The 15,339-nt window shown below is 35.0% G+C and overlaps 1 protein-coding gene across 9 annotated transcripts in view; it reads right to left on the reverse strand.

Moving 5' to 3' along the window:
• The window catches only part of MAP3K7 (mitogen-activated protein kinase kinase kinase 7), a 46,682-nt gene that overhangs the window by 22,423 nt on the left and 8,920 nt on the right, over positions 1–15,339 (reverse strand). For 7 of the 9 annotated variants that reach the window (XM_032105085.1, XM_032105084.1, XM_032105082.1 and 4 more), the window contains exons 2-11: positions 13,924–14,034; positions 12,262–12,327; positions 11,324–11,369; positions 10,528–10,666; positions 9,271–9,395; positions 5,561–5,689; positions 3,368–3,498; positions 2,859–2,940; positions 1,526–1,677; positions 733–892 (exon numbers count right to left, since the gene is read on the reverse strand). In XM_032105085.1, the coding sequence (XP_031960976.1) occupies positions 733–892; positions 1,526–1,677; positions 2,859–2,940; positions 3,368–3,498; positions 5,561–5,689; positions 9,271–9,395; positions 10,528–10,666; positions 11,324–11,369; positions 12,262–12,327; positions 13,924–14,034 (1,141 nt within the window). Of the gene's footprint in view, positions 1–732; positions 893–1,525; positions 1,678–2,858; positions 2,941–3,367; positions 3,499–5,560; positions 5,690–9,270; positions 9,396–9,906; positions 9,996–10,527; positions 10,667–11,323; positions 11,370–12,261; positions 12,328–13,923; positions 14,035–14,911; positions 14,934–15,339 lie in introns of those variants that run through there. The other 2 variants (XM_032105083.1, XM_032105089.1) reach the window with 2 other exon arrangements.

The raw sequence follows: 15,339 nt of genomic DNA on the forward strand, positions 1-15,339 counted from the left end.
GATGAAGAAAAGAGACAAGGAAGTGTTTGCCAAGTGTACACATTTTTATTAATTCACTATTTTGGGATGAATCACGAGTGCTTTCACCATAAAATCAGGTATTTATACTTACAGATAAACTCTAATTCTCTCAAAAATTTAAGGTTTAGAACTGAGAGTTTATATCTGAAGGAAACCTGGCAAAACACCTGTAGCTTCTCTTTTAACAATGGACAATGCTCTCTTAACCTGGTGAATAAAATCTAATTACGTTTCTTGTTATGAAATCTGTCAAAGTGGATTTTCAAACTTATTTGGGAACATGCTGAACTTTAAACCTACCTCTTCTTTACAAAAATATTATAGACAACCCCGAAGAAAATGTTACATAAATAATTATGCTAGCAGAGATGGAATAACACTATTTCAGATAAAAAGGAGAAAGTTGTGCATTTGGAATAGGACTGATATTTAGAAATCTCATAATGCATTTTTTAGAAAGGTAAAAATCTAATTCAACAAAATCTCTAAAAGCTTTAAAATACTCAATTAAAATACTCAGTCTTGCTGAGTGTACAACCATAAACATAAAGGCATTTCTCCCCCACAATTAATAAAGGACAATCAAGACTACATGAATAACTTAAGTATTTTCATATGGTTACTGTTTTTAACTTCCTGTAAAACTATACATTTTCCTCCCTATTTCTTTCCAATTCCTTGGTCTACTCCCCAAATATCATTAAATTTTACCTGTGATGGAAGCTATTCTTGCTTCTATTTCAGACATGTCAGCACTCATCCTTTTGGCTTCTCCGGAAACAAGGGCTGACGGTGGTCGGGCACGAACATCTGACAAGCTCTCAACACTGCTCCCACGAGATGGGGGCAAACTCAAACGGCCAGGATCACCCTGTCAGTGATCCAAACAGTCACATTTTGTAAAAAGAAAATTCTGCAGAAGCCCGTCCATAATATGCACCAGTATGTCTCTATAATGTGCATTTTAAAAGCGACAAGATTTAAAATTTATAGCACAATAAATGGCAATAATTTAACTTTTACTGGTATATATGAATGAAATATCTGCAGCTTTGAAAATAATCTAACTTTACACAGATAAAAAAATCAGTAGAATTAGGCCAATATGGTCATAAGACAATCTTTTTATTTTTGCATTCTACTTGAAATAAACCAAGGTATTTTCAAAATTCACCTAAATGTTTAATCCTTTCACGTCATACTAATATTTTGGTTATAAATTAAGGCAGCAATTTTCAAACATATTTTTCTAATCGAATAAATCCCTTTAAATAAAATAAACAATTTAACATTTCACTGGAGATCTTATTAGAGCCTTCCAGCTTACCTTTTTGGAATCATACAACGTTTTTCCATCCCTTTTCATATTCTTCTCCTATTACTAACTGGATCAAATTTTGCACTGTTTTGAATGACGACACTCATGTTTCAGAGCAGATACAACACTTATGTCTACCTATGTCCATTTTGTTACTATAGTACAAAATTGCACATGTTGGCTTACCGGCTGCTTGGCTGTATTTTTGATTTGCTGTGCCAATTTTGACTCTAAACGTTTAATAGTGTCATTGGTAGAAGCTCCTTGGAAGTCACTTGGTTCCATGTTAGCGTCACTCTTGTTACTCGTGTTTGTAGAAGTGATGTCCATGAATGAACCTAGAAACCAGTAACAAGGAAAAGCATTTGAGAATGTGCACTAAAAATACTGAAGTGCATCTCTTCACAGGACAGCTCTCAGGAGTCTAACTTGCCTTTAAAGCAACACTTTTGAAAACCTTTAATGAAAGACAAGTTTCAAGACTGACACAGATCAATTAGTATAAGAAGCAAGAGGAGTGAAAAAAGAGTATGTAACTAAATACTGTGATAACATTCTGAAGTCAAGCTTTATCTCTCTTTGAAATTGTTACGAGTAGGTGTTATATTAACAACACAACAAGAAGCAACGTCATTCACAATTAATGACAAAGACCATCATTAACCACAGAAGAGCACAAATACCTGAAAAGTATCAGCCAATACATATTCACAGTCTGAAGTGATAAATTATGTCTTAAAATCATACGCTGAGAGGTAAACTAGTAATCAGTGAAATGCTACAGCTGCAAAGATTTTGTTAATATAAAGGTCACTAAGCTGCAAAGTAGCCAGTAAAGCTTTATCCAAAAAAACAGCAATTTCTTTGGAGATAGAAAATAATCCGACCAAGCAGAGGAAGCTGAAGACATGTAAGATTAAAAACTACTGAAGTGGAAAAAAATGTAGTCTAAACAATTAGGTGACTAAATGATCTTTTTTTTTTTATTATTAAAAGGATTTCTCTGAGGGCGAGACTACCTGAAAGTCTAGCCCACATTTTGTTCCATCCACCTTTCTAGTGATCTTTCTTGCACTTATTTTAAATTACTGTATTTACTGCATCTTAACATAAAACAAATGCAAGTTTAAATTGTGGAGACTGCAACTTAAAGCAGGCGCAGCTTTCAAGAATAGTGAGGAATTTTAAATAGACAACTCCTAAACATTACATATAAGTGAAAGGGTGTCAATTACTAGCAACGTTCATGAGGAAAAAATGGAGACATTAAAGCTGGGCATTTGGAGACAGCTTATAATAAAAGCTTTTTCTTCATTACAGGTACACTTCAGCAGAACCATCTGAGAACACTAAATATGATGTGGTATGAGGTATTAACAAAATAAACAGGGTCTGCTGATGCTTAAGATTTTGGAAATCTTTTCCATTTTGAATTCAAAATCAATATAAGAATGTGCTTTATAATCTATCTGCATCATTTCATGTTGCTGTTCTTTTTCTCTAACTTATACAAATGTACCTGTGCTAGTGGCAGAGTTGCTTTGGCCTTCATCTGAATACTGGCAAGGATACTGCAGAGGTTCATCAGCTCCTGGAAAGTACTGTGAAAAAACAGTAATTATTTGATAAAAAAGTAACTAAAAATTGTTTTTAAATTATTTAAATACTACCTCATAATTTATAAGTGTAAATTATATATTACATTTATAATAATTTATTTATAAGATAAATGAATGCAATTATTTTTAGTAATACATTAAATACACCTATGATTATTTGTTTATTTTCTCAAATCCATTATGAGTTATTATACCCCTCCAAAGAGGGTATATATAATTATATATATGAAAGACAAATTATTTCCCTTCTCTACTGCGATAGTTTGATAATTTTTGTCAAAAGGAGAGAGGCAAAAGAAAACATGCAAGCCCACCTTTGGAGTGGGATGAAAGGCACACCTTTTGTAAATAAATTTCCCATCTTAATAGTTTAAGAAATGATTAAAATACTTAAAATAAATTTTTATACCCGCATCAAGTGTGTCATTATTTTAACAATTTCCTCCATGGATGGTCGTTGTGAGGGATCCTTGGACCAACAACGGGTCATTAAACTCTCAATTGGCTTAGGTAAATTTTTGATCAGTGGTGGCCGAGTACCTGTAATTGAAAAACACCCTTAAATTTTTTAAACAGACTATAAAACAACTGAGAGTTTCTGATCTCTGTCCAGTATTTTGCTAAATAAAGAAAGGAAAACACAGAGTTAATTGTAATCTGAAGGAACTGGTCTGTACTTAATTTTCTCTCTAACAAACAAAAATTGACAAAAGAAGTTCCTCTGCACTACATAGCAGCAGTAGGAAAAAAAAAAATCAAACTTTTCCTTCAGTACAGGTTTGAATCCATTCACTGACTGACCAAATACAGCATATTACAATGGCTAAAGAAATGTTACTTCTTTCTGAAGAGTAAAGTTCTAGGCCAAACTAGGAAGCAAGTAATAACAGTCTTTGGCTCCTAATGCTGTATCCACAAAAAAAAAAAAAAAGAAAAAACCCAAAAGACTCAAAGTATTTTTGAAAGCCGATTTTGCTCCTAAGAATGTCCTGAAAAATTATTAGGCACTGGAACTACCAATTTTTGTGACTTTTTCATGGCCTATACTCATTTTTAGTAACATTTTACTTTAACTATTGTGTAACTATACAGCTGTTTTTTGCTTCAACTTCCTCCTCTTATTACCATTTCAATGGGAACAATTAATGGACAACCAGTTGTGTTTGATATATGAGACACACTGACAGTTTGCAGAGAAAACAGTAAGTATTTAAGACTATAACAAACAGAAAAAGTACTACATGAACTAAGAATGCCACAATAGTTTTAAGTGAGATGAAGTACACTAACACTTTCTTCTTAAGAAGAAGGAAAAAGAAAATGGAAAAAGATAAAAAAGGTAAAATTTTAAAGCAAAAGTAGGTACAGATAGGGAATTTTCAAGTATACTCCCACACCTTACTGAGGCTTCTTGGTTTACTATAAGATTAACACACTTAGTTTTACAGTTAATGCTTTTATGCAAGGCACTTATCACTCCTAATCTCAATGTCCAGTGTCCTTGAAAAACTGGAGAATCTCTTTCTTCATTCAAAAATGCCATTTGCAAACATCTCTCTTTGTGCATTTCTATGACTATAATATTCATTGATTCTATCACTGTCTGCCCCACTCTCTTCTTTGAATAGGATATGCCTGTGCTCACCTTAAGCTTCTACAATTTACTACTGAAGCAACGACACTCAGGCAGAGTACCAGCCTTCATTGCTTGTTTGTTAATTTTTTCTTCCAAAAAGTTTGCGCTTGCTTGGATGTTGTCCATCACAAATGGCAGAAACTCTTTGCAGACATTCATGGAACTACTTCGCTACCATTACTTTAGTACTCAAAAACTCTGTTTTGCCATGGTACCCAAAAACACAGCAGTAAAAAGTTACAACTCTAGCATGAAGATACTACAGGCTACTCTACTACCCTGACCAACGTTACACCACTGCTTTAAAGAAAGCAGTCCATTTGACACAACCACTGCGCCCTGTTCATAGTCTAAGTCCCTGAAGATCTGTTTTGTATAGTGCCTAGCACAGTAGGGTGCTGTTCCATGAGTGCAGGTACCTAGGTATAAAGGTAAAACCATTCAAACAGCAGAATAAAAAAAACAACCCCCAAAACACCACAGATGAAAAACAAAGTAACATTTTTAAAGCCTAATGGTCCCAGACCAGGTTTCATAGCTTCTAACATTTCTAAACACAGGTTAAGTTACTTAAAGTTACACATTTCTTGTAGATGTCCAATTAAAAAAAAAAAAAAAAAAAAAAAGACAATGTAGCTAATAAAATCATCATTCAACCAGGTAAGACGTTTTTCTCAGATCACGTCTAAAATGGAGTGTTATAGTAATGAGGACGTTGCTCTTTATCCTTCTTTGCTCATACACCACTTGAATGTAGCAAGCACTGTAGCAGCAGCCAAGTAACTCAAACCCCACACTGACACAAAAGTGGTAGCGTCTAACTGTTTAGCCTTTGTGACAAAAATGCATACTTAATGAAGCATAAAATGGAAACACTAGTAATTTAAACCTGTACAGTTAAGAGTGTTTAGCAAATTCATAAGTCATATACACAGTTTCAAGTGCAATAAAGTATCTTCAACTCACCATTGTGAACTGCCCACATTATTCGGAAAGCTGGACCACCAATCTCATCGAAAGGTTTCCTACGGGTGATTACCTCCCAGAGAATAATACCCCAACTGAAAACGTCACATTTTTCACTGTAATTGCTACCTGGAAGAAAGCCATCAATATAATTTGACTCTTTTCTATGTAATACATTAAAAAGAAATACAGTTTGAGCAGATCATAGAATCAGGTTGGAAAAGAGCTCCAAGATCATCGAACCCAAATTTTCACTGAACACCACGATGTCAACTAAACCACAGCATTAAGTGCCATGCTGAGTCATTTCTTTAATGCTTCCAGGGATGGTGCCTCCACCACTCCCCTGGGCAGCTTGCTCCAATAAATACATAGCTTTACATACTTACTTTCACTCCACATTTATTTTGCTGAGAAAAACCAGTTTTCTAAAGCTGGCTGATTCATGCTAACTTAAGCCTGAAATCACTTGACAGTATGACTGTTAAGAATGCCCCTCTCTGGGAATCAATCCTTGGAGTCATCTTGAAATGATAAAACACATCAGTTTCCTTATATAATGTAAACCACAATTCATTAGGTTTAAAAAATCTCTTGTATTCAGGGTTTAATTGATTATGTTTCTTTCCTCAAATATTCTTCAATTCACTTCTTCCAACCTTAGTCACAATATGCCAGCCAATAACATCTGTCATATCCATTACTCTTTATTAATTACAGGTCTTCAGAAGAATTACTAAGTTACCATATGAACAAATCAGGAGAGTCCTCAATTCCTCACCATCTTACTTCCTCCTGTTCCTGGTTTATTATTCTTATTCTTTTTGTAATGTCATTACTTAACTAAAATACTTTGACTGTAAGTTCAGTATTTCTAAGACTCCTAAGGTGCTGAAGACAGGTAGATGACATAGAATAATAAATAAAAATGTTCAGAGGCTACAAAGAAAGAATGCTTTGTAACCATAACTCATGCAAACACTAATAAGAAATGTGAATGGCTAATGACATGAGAATAAATGTGCAAATATAAATTATAGGAGATTTGTTCATCTATCTTCAAACAAGGATTAAAATTGGCATATAGTGGCCAAGAGATTTTCTTTTTTATACCTAATCAGAAGGCATTATTCAGACAAATCATTTCAGTAACAGTGGAATTAAAGAAGTCTAGTTTCATGTGAATACCCAGCATATAGCACCAGTTGCAATAGGCTCCACTACCCGTGAGCCAACTTCCTCTGCCCCCATACCACTGACAAGCTGCGAAGCAAACAGCCTGTTCTCTGGCCAGTTCTTGCAGTCCAGCCAGTTTGCAAGACAAACAAGAAACAGGCTGCAGCATGAACCACAAGCCCTCTTTAAGTGAAGGCATTAATTTGGACTTTAAAAAACTCTCTAAGAATGTGGATCTCTGAAAATCTTTTCACCTGTATCAAAGTAGCTGAATGTAGCTAATGAGTTCAAAAGGCACAAAGAAGAAAAACAAAGTCAGCTTTATCAGTTGGCTTATTTTCAAAGGTGCTGGGGAAGAAAAGTCATGTTAAGCAATGGCAGATCACTAAGGGAAGCAAAAGAGTCTCTATGCAGTCACAGCACTTCTGTAACACACAGCCTACGAAACTAAAGGAGTGCTGTTCACCTGTTTGAGCAGTGAAATCCTATTTTGTGGCTGAGAAGTCTTGGACTAATTCTGAAAAGCGAGACTCCAAAAGAAGTGAGTGAGTATTCTGCATTGTTTCCTTACATGAGAGACTAAGATTGCACAGACAATAATTCCTCAATATATCCAATTATCCCACAGCAATTTTAAAATACTTTCTTCGAATGGGAGTTCTGATATTAGAATTGCTCTCTTTCACTTCATCCTGATCTATATCATATTATTTTCATTTAGATTACTTGACCTGTACAAGGCTTTAGGTGCCCTAATGTTTAAAACGGGGGGAAAATCTTAATATTACGGCAACTACTCCACTAAGCACCATCTTCTGCAATAGATACTTCTCATGCCTTTATTGCTCTCATCTGGAAACCTTAGTATTAGAACAGCACCAAATTAATAGTAGCCTTTATTCCATTGTTGAATCCTGATGCAGTAACATAAGCAAAGAAATTTTTAACGATTTTGACATTTGAAGTGGTTATTTTAGTAGTTTAATGACTGTTTCAAGAGTAACTTGATATGCTGCATCATAGAAGATGCATCATACTAGATTCTTTCCTTTCCTTGATACTTGTGTTTATATAACGATTTGTCTATTTATCAATAAATACTTTCAGTTAAAAGTATGTAAAAACAACTGTAAACTAAAGGCTTTTTGCTGCTATCCAACAATACAACTGCAATACAAGATTTCTTTTTTCTGCCTTGCTGGATTCATACACCAGAGGAACTAGGATATGAACTGTAAATCCCTACTACAATACACTTATTTATATCCATTTTAGATTAAGATTTTTCACCAAAAAAATCTAGCTTTAACACTGATTGTTCAATTGCTTATTTCTAAAAGAAAAAAAATCTCCTATTTATACAATTTAATTTAATAACAAGCAAGTGTTAGGAAAGAAGCAGTCCTGGCTAAAAAATAGAGGAAGTACCTGAATATAAAATGACATAATGGAAAAATTTCAGGCATCAGAGTGAAACAAATAACCCTTGGGTGGGTACTCTAAGCAATACGTGGAAGAAAATGGTACCTTCAGAACAAAAGTTCCAAAGGTGATGTTTGGGAGGAATCCTAAAACTGTATATGGACAGCCTCTGGAACAAGGACAGTAGAAGAAAAGAGGCCACTTGGATCCAGAATCCGGGAAACCACTGCTGCACATATGCACTTACCAAATATATCAAATCAAGGACACCTGCTTCCTAAAGCAGTAGGATGACTTTTCCAGACCATTGCTAAATTGCATTGATAATTAAGGTACTGACTGGTTAAAAGGTGTTTAATCTGCAATTTAATATCTACTGGATTATTTCTCTGATAATCATGCAGCAATTATAGCTATCTAATTATCAAGTGTCATCAGTCTTTCCCAATTACACTCCAAGAAATAGCTTGTTTTCCTACTTAACCAAATTAACTGGTATTAACAAGTTCCTCAGTATGCAGGAAAGAGGAAGTACATTGAATCTTTAGATTACACAAAAAGCAGATGAAGATGGGAGTTACAAGAAAGTGGGGGATCAAAAAAGAAGGTAATTATGTTCAATTTAGAGACACTAACAGGGAAATTCTAAAGTTAAAAGCTGATCAGAGTAGGGAGTGAAAGTAATGACAGTGTATTTAAATGTCACAAGAGTTTGAAATGATTTAAGAATCTTAGAAACAGCAAAATTGTGGGGAAAGAGCCCTCTGGCTGTATTTTACTTACAAAATAAGGAACTGCAGCTGTCTAAAGGTACTCCTTATGTAAATCTCAGCAATGACAAATAAAGGTACACATAATTAAATGTCTAATATTAACATGAGAGAGTTGGTTCAGTGCTGCTCTTCAAACCTCTGCACAATTACTTGACAATATACACTTGTACAGATTTAAAAAAAAAATGTTAGACTTCTGCCAAATCTCTTTCAGTTTTTACCTCAAACTTTAGTAAACTTTATTTTAAAGACTACATGATGCTCTTACTCTTACATCACATTAACTCACAGTTGCATTCCTAAAAAGGAAATGTAATACTGATACTGAATTTTTATTACCTTCAAAAACTTCAGGTGCCATCCAAGCAGCACTTCCTTTGTTGTTGGTCATGTGTGTTTGAATATCACAGGCTGTACCAAAGTCACAGATTTTTAGAACTGTCCCCCCAGCTACTAAGAGCAAACTGTCAAAGAAAAAAAAAGGGTATTAATATTGTAGAATAAAATAGTCTGATAACAAACCACTGATTTTTTTTATCCCAACAACTATCATTCTAATATAGATGAATATCTTAAGGCTTTGCATCTCAGTGCTTTATTTTATAATCTGGGAAATATGTACGGTCATTTGTGTCTAATGTGAACAGATTACATATTTTAAAGTAATCCAATGTATGTTGTAATTTACTGATATTTCTACATGTTAGATTTTAAATAAATATCTTTAGCCATGGTAAACCACTAAGCGTATATTGAGAAAATTAGTCCTTCAGATGCCAGGGGCTGAAAATGAACAAGTGCTGTAACCATTTTACTAAAAGAAGAACAATCAAGACTCCCACTAATGTCAGTCAATGTATCTATTTATTTAAATGGAAGGACTTGAAGTTACATGTGAACAACTTTCTAAATCAAAACTGGGGAATACAAGAAAGAACTAAAGATTTAAATTGTGGCTTCATGTTATAATTTTACCTGGTAATAACTGCAGGTTACCACCAAAAAGGGATGATTCTGCTGATCGTCAAATATCTCTTTCTATCTAATCTGTGGAGCCAGATCTGAAGCTGTAAAATGAGTTGGATAACAAACTGACTGGGTAGAAAACTATTAAATTTTGTTTCGGTGGAAAGTGATGGGAGCTTCTGGCAGGGGTGGCAGAACAGGCAAAAGGAGGGGATAAAGGAGGACAGTCACGTGGCGAAAGAGCTCTAATGCAACAGATTAAATATGACATTAGAACCAATCAACCCCCCCACAATGTCCTCTTATTGAACACCACAGCCATTCAAAAACTGGAAGATTTTAAATGTCTCTGATTAGAAGCCCTATTTCTAATAAAATCCTCTTCCATAATGCAGGGCAGGAGAAGGGTATTCTTCCAGTTTAACAGAAAGTAACTGAATACAGTTAATTTTCTGTATCATATACTGTCATTCTGTAACTGAAGTTTCAAATGCACAGCTTTCATTTGGAATGTAGCACATCCAAAAGTTAGTACCAATTAAAGGTATTTCTTTTAAATGCAATAAAATTATTATAAATGATCTTAAAGTCCAACTGTAAGAAAATATGAAAAATGAACCATAAACCTACTTTGGTGGTTTCAGGTCTCTGTGAATTAGAGCCTTTGGCTTCATACTGTGGAGATATGCCACTCCTTGGGAACACTGTAAACACCAACTCATGGCATGTGCAGCAGTATAATGAGGCAGAGGTTCAGCACCATGCAGCACTGCAAAACAAAGGCACAAACTAAAAAGAACTTTATTGCATATTACAACAGATACAATGGAGTTAACAAAATACCAGTCAGAAAAGCTCTGTGGAATCTAAGTAATTACCAACACCTCATTACTGCAACTAAAAATATCCTTCTACAGACTGTTAAAATAACAGAAATGTCAAAATATTTCCCTTTTTTTTAGAATACTTTCCATAATCTTTTGTGTTAAATTTCAGTATGAAAAGTGTTGCTTGTTCTCAGCTATCCCTGGTAAAGTCTGTGTTAAACAAATGCTCAAGGAATTTACAAATTAAGGAAGAATGTTTTCAGATGTTCCACTGGAAAACCTTAAATTACTTGTATAAAATATAAGAAACTGGTATCAAGAACAAACCAATGGATTGAAAAGAGATTTTAAAAAGCACACTTCTTTCTTCTTAAAATTATTTTAAGAATTTCAAAGAACCACATAATTGTTGGAAGAGACCGCTGGAAGTCTACCAAGCAGGTCAAGCAGGCCACCTCCAGCTGGTTGCCCTGGGCTGTGTTCAGGTGGCTTCTGAATAGCTCCAAGAATGGAGACGTATTTATGAAACAACCTGTAGTTTAGACTATGTTTGCCCTAATACTAGCACTTTAACTCCAGGAAGTTGAAATGATACTCACCATTGTACAGAGAACCTCCTTCAGCATACTCCATAACAAGACACACCTTTGGGGAGAAGGGGACAAAAAATAGGTATATTTTCAATGCAGAGGCAGAAAACAGCTGAAAGGGAAGTTCCTTGAGAGCAACTACAATGCCTCCATACCTAAGCTAATGGAAAATATATCAGTCAGTTTGAAATGTATGTATTTACATGTAAGAAAAATGAGTTTTACACTTAGTTCTCATTGTAAGTTAGAAAATAAAAGAATGACCTCCCTCCTCTTCCTCAGTCTTAAAAAGCAAATACTGTCTTCAAACTGCAGTTCACTGTCCTTTACTTTTTTCCTTTAGTGGCTTACAAAAAAAATTCATTAAATACCATGTCAAAAGAATTTCACCAGTACAAAAAAAGAAAAGGGATGCAGCATTATTTTAAGCAATTAAGCCCATACAAGCTAAGGATACATCTGTCCTGTCACAGTACTCTCTTTTCTGCTTAGAGAATTTGTGGGACTGTTTGCAGCTGTGGCAGAAAGCAAGCAAATCCTGAAAACTGCATGTAAGAAAATAGGAACTGATTTACAAGCTATAATCATGTGTTGCTAATGCATTTACTTTTTGTATTGCTGATTTGCAATTAATAGGACTGTAGATATGAATGTAAATACATATGTAATATACCAAATGGCGATTTGACAAACTCAAGTATAACTGATGTTTAGAAATAGCTTTGGGGTGTTCTTAAAATAATTTATTTTTCATAGCAGAAGAAAGAAGAAACAAATACCTGAATATATCAACCAACCTACATATCTGTGTATTTCCTTATTATGGCTAAAACATTAAAAAAAATATAATAGGTACATTTTTAATATAAAATATATATTCTGTTCATTGATGCTTGCATAGGTTAAGCTAGTCACCTTTTGTCATACTGACATAAGCTATAACTTACTGGATTTAGACAGGCTCCATATAACTTGACAATATTGGGATGGTTTACTCGTGACAGTTGTCGAAGCTGCAACACAAATCACAGTTTCAAACCATGGGAAGAAAAGGCTTTATTTTCATAGCGATAAATAATACACCACACAACAGCAAGTACAATTTTCTACATCTGCATAACCCCAGATGGTGATTTTAGGAATTACAAAACTAATGTCCCTCTTTGCATTTTATTGTATGTAATCAGGTTTGTGTCAAACTGCAACTGTGTTTTAAAAGAAAGTTTGAAGAAATTACATTTAAAGAAAGTATTTTTTCCAGACTGTAGTAAAGTCACTCAAATCACAAGCACTGTGCAACTATGACCTCTACAGATTTGGTGCTCTTCCTAGAGCCTTCAGTTTTGACTATATAAAAATTGTCTGATTAAATGAAAAAAAAATTAGGATCATACTGGCTGTTTTCACAATATAGAAGATACATGTCCTAAAATCCCCAAGCCCACAATCCTATAAAATAATTTAATATTAGAATGACATAGTTCCAATAACCTATTACTGTTTGTACTCACAATTGCACTATTTTGCATTGGGTTTTTCTACCAGTACAGAGTAGAAGCAAGCAGAAAAGGAATATTTTTCTCTTTACACAGACTTCTGAAGTAGTTTATGCTGTCTATGGAGCAAACACTATTTTTTCTATACACTTCAGAAGATCTAAAAAATCAGAATGAAACATTTCAACTGATGCTTGCACTGTGCAGGGTTTCCTGAATAGCAGTAATTACTGAAGCATTTCTGGGATTACCTACTCAGATCTCTTTTGAACACAAAAATCCCAAGAGATCAATCAGATCTACTCAGTGTTAAACTAGACTCAGATTATTAACCTTAAAAACTTCCCATGGTAATGAACAACATATAAATATTTACAGAGGCCTATTACAAACATGCTGTTTTCAGCCCTTTAGTGTTTTACATTTCGCTAGAGTTAGTTCTAAATTTAAGAGTTTTGTTTTGAACATATTTTGTATATCTTGAACATCCTCAATTATAACTGAATAAATACTAAGCACCATGTCACAATATATGTCATTTAAATTAAACATTTGATTCTAGAAAATATTATGTATCTTGGGAAGTTTATCAGTGTATCTGAACTACTCGACATTTTTGAAGAAGTAGACATTGAATGAAAACAGTGATTGCCTTTAAGGTAGCAATGTACTTATATATAAGAAAAAAAATAATCAAGTTATTAGAACTGCTGAAAAAACTCAGAAACAGTTTCAAATATCAACCTGTTTGTACTGGAGAACCTATGCTGTAGCCCCTGGAAGTGTTAATCAGCTCCAAGGCTTTGGTGGGTATTCCAGCTGCACCCTTACTTTAGACTGGGACAGAATCTAAGAACTGTTATTTCCCCAGTTGTGTGCCCTCCTCTCTCCCACACTCTTGCCTTTCAGTTTTTATGAGAAGCAAACTTAAGGAGCCGCAATGTGCTTCAACAGGTTTCCTGTTCTGCAAGACAAGGGTCCAGGCCTGAACTGGGTACCACAGGCAGCATTTATCTTGTGATAAAGACATAGCTTTTAGTACACTAAATGCACCCATGAATTTCAGGAAACAAGCTCTACCAAACCCCATATTTTCCATCAAACTTACTGTACCTCTACAATGAAGGCTTTTCTTTCAGATTCACTTTCTATCTGTTTAATGGCTACATCTTTAGCTCGCCATTTTGCCTTGCAGACCACACCAAAGGCTCCTCTTCCAACAACCTAGAACAAAATACAAAACACTAGAGTTAAAACTTGAAATGGTTTCATTTGCTGTGCAGGACTTCATAAACAGAAACGAAATTTAATTTAGAAAACTGTAGATACAGGCTTGAGTTTTGCAGTAGGAATTGAATACTATGCCATTAAAGCACAACTGGTCTTAGCAAAGCTTACTCAAGAGACCCTTTACAGAAGAATTGGAAAACACACATACAAAACATTTTATTAGTAATGTGCAGTAATAGTATTTCAGAAAAGTATAATCTCAGTTATTTAGAACAAGCTTTGCTCAGAAGAAAATCAGAAGAATGAGAGCAATTTTTTTTTTTTTTAGGTTTCATCTGTGAAATTATATCTATCTGCTGTATTTGTTTATTCCGTCTAAGAACAGGAATTAAAACTTCTGAATTTTAAATGCATACACAAACAATTGCACAGGACCATGATGAAATTGGGATGAGATGTTCAGTGTCCTCAGAGTCTGCCATAAGATACCCACGTAAGATGCACAGAACATTCCCCATTCTGCTCCGTTAAAGAACGGGACCTGTTGATTGTAACCTCCTCCCCCAGGCAAAGCGCAGGGCCTTGACTCTTGTCCTGACGTAACACACGCTAACTATTTTCTTGCATTCCACAGTGAGGTTGGAAACACCAAGCCATGAATGATAGCTGAGCAGCCGACAAGAATAGTACATATAAACAAATTGGAAACAATGAGTCACTGGAAGATATAAAAGTCCCAAACTAGTCTTCCTTGTTATTTCCTTTTCTGTCTCAGACCACGTTTTGAAGAAAATTGCCCGTTTTCTTGGGGTTGGCCCACCCTCCACCTTCTACTGCCACAAGAGTTGTCCATTACAAAGCCTCTACCCACCTTGCTCAGCATATGACCAGACCTACAGAATAAGAAAAATCTCATCAGTTGGTGTGCGCCGTAAGTCTGCATTTTGCAGAAATGGTAATTAGTGAGCACATAAAAATCCACCATGCAAGCACCTGGGAAATACTAAGGACAGTTAATGAGAGAAGGATGCCACAGAGCAGCTTGTGCAGGATGAAGTGTATTGGCAGTAGCAATACAGTTCCAGATCTGCTGCTCCCCTACACTGTGAAGGAATCCAAACACGGTTATCACAGTGAGTGGGAAGAACTCTCCCTTCCACTTAGGGAGAAGGAGGTGGACATATAATGAATTCTCCTAGGTGGATACAATTGGCCTTATGGTGCAAGCCTCTGTGAGACACATTTTAGAAGGTTCCTTTTCTTAATATACCTTTTCTCATAGTCCTTCACAGTTTTTGA

This window comes from Corvus moneduloides, chromosome 3 (assembly GCF_009650955.1).
Source record: "Corvus moneduloides isolate bCorMon1 chromosome 3, bCorMon1.pri, whole genome shotgun sequence".
NCBI lineage: Eukaryota > Metazoa > Chordata > Aves > Passeriformes > Corvidae > Corvus > Corvus moneduloides.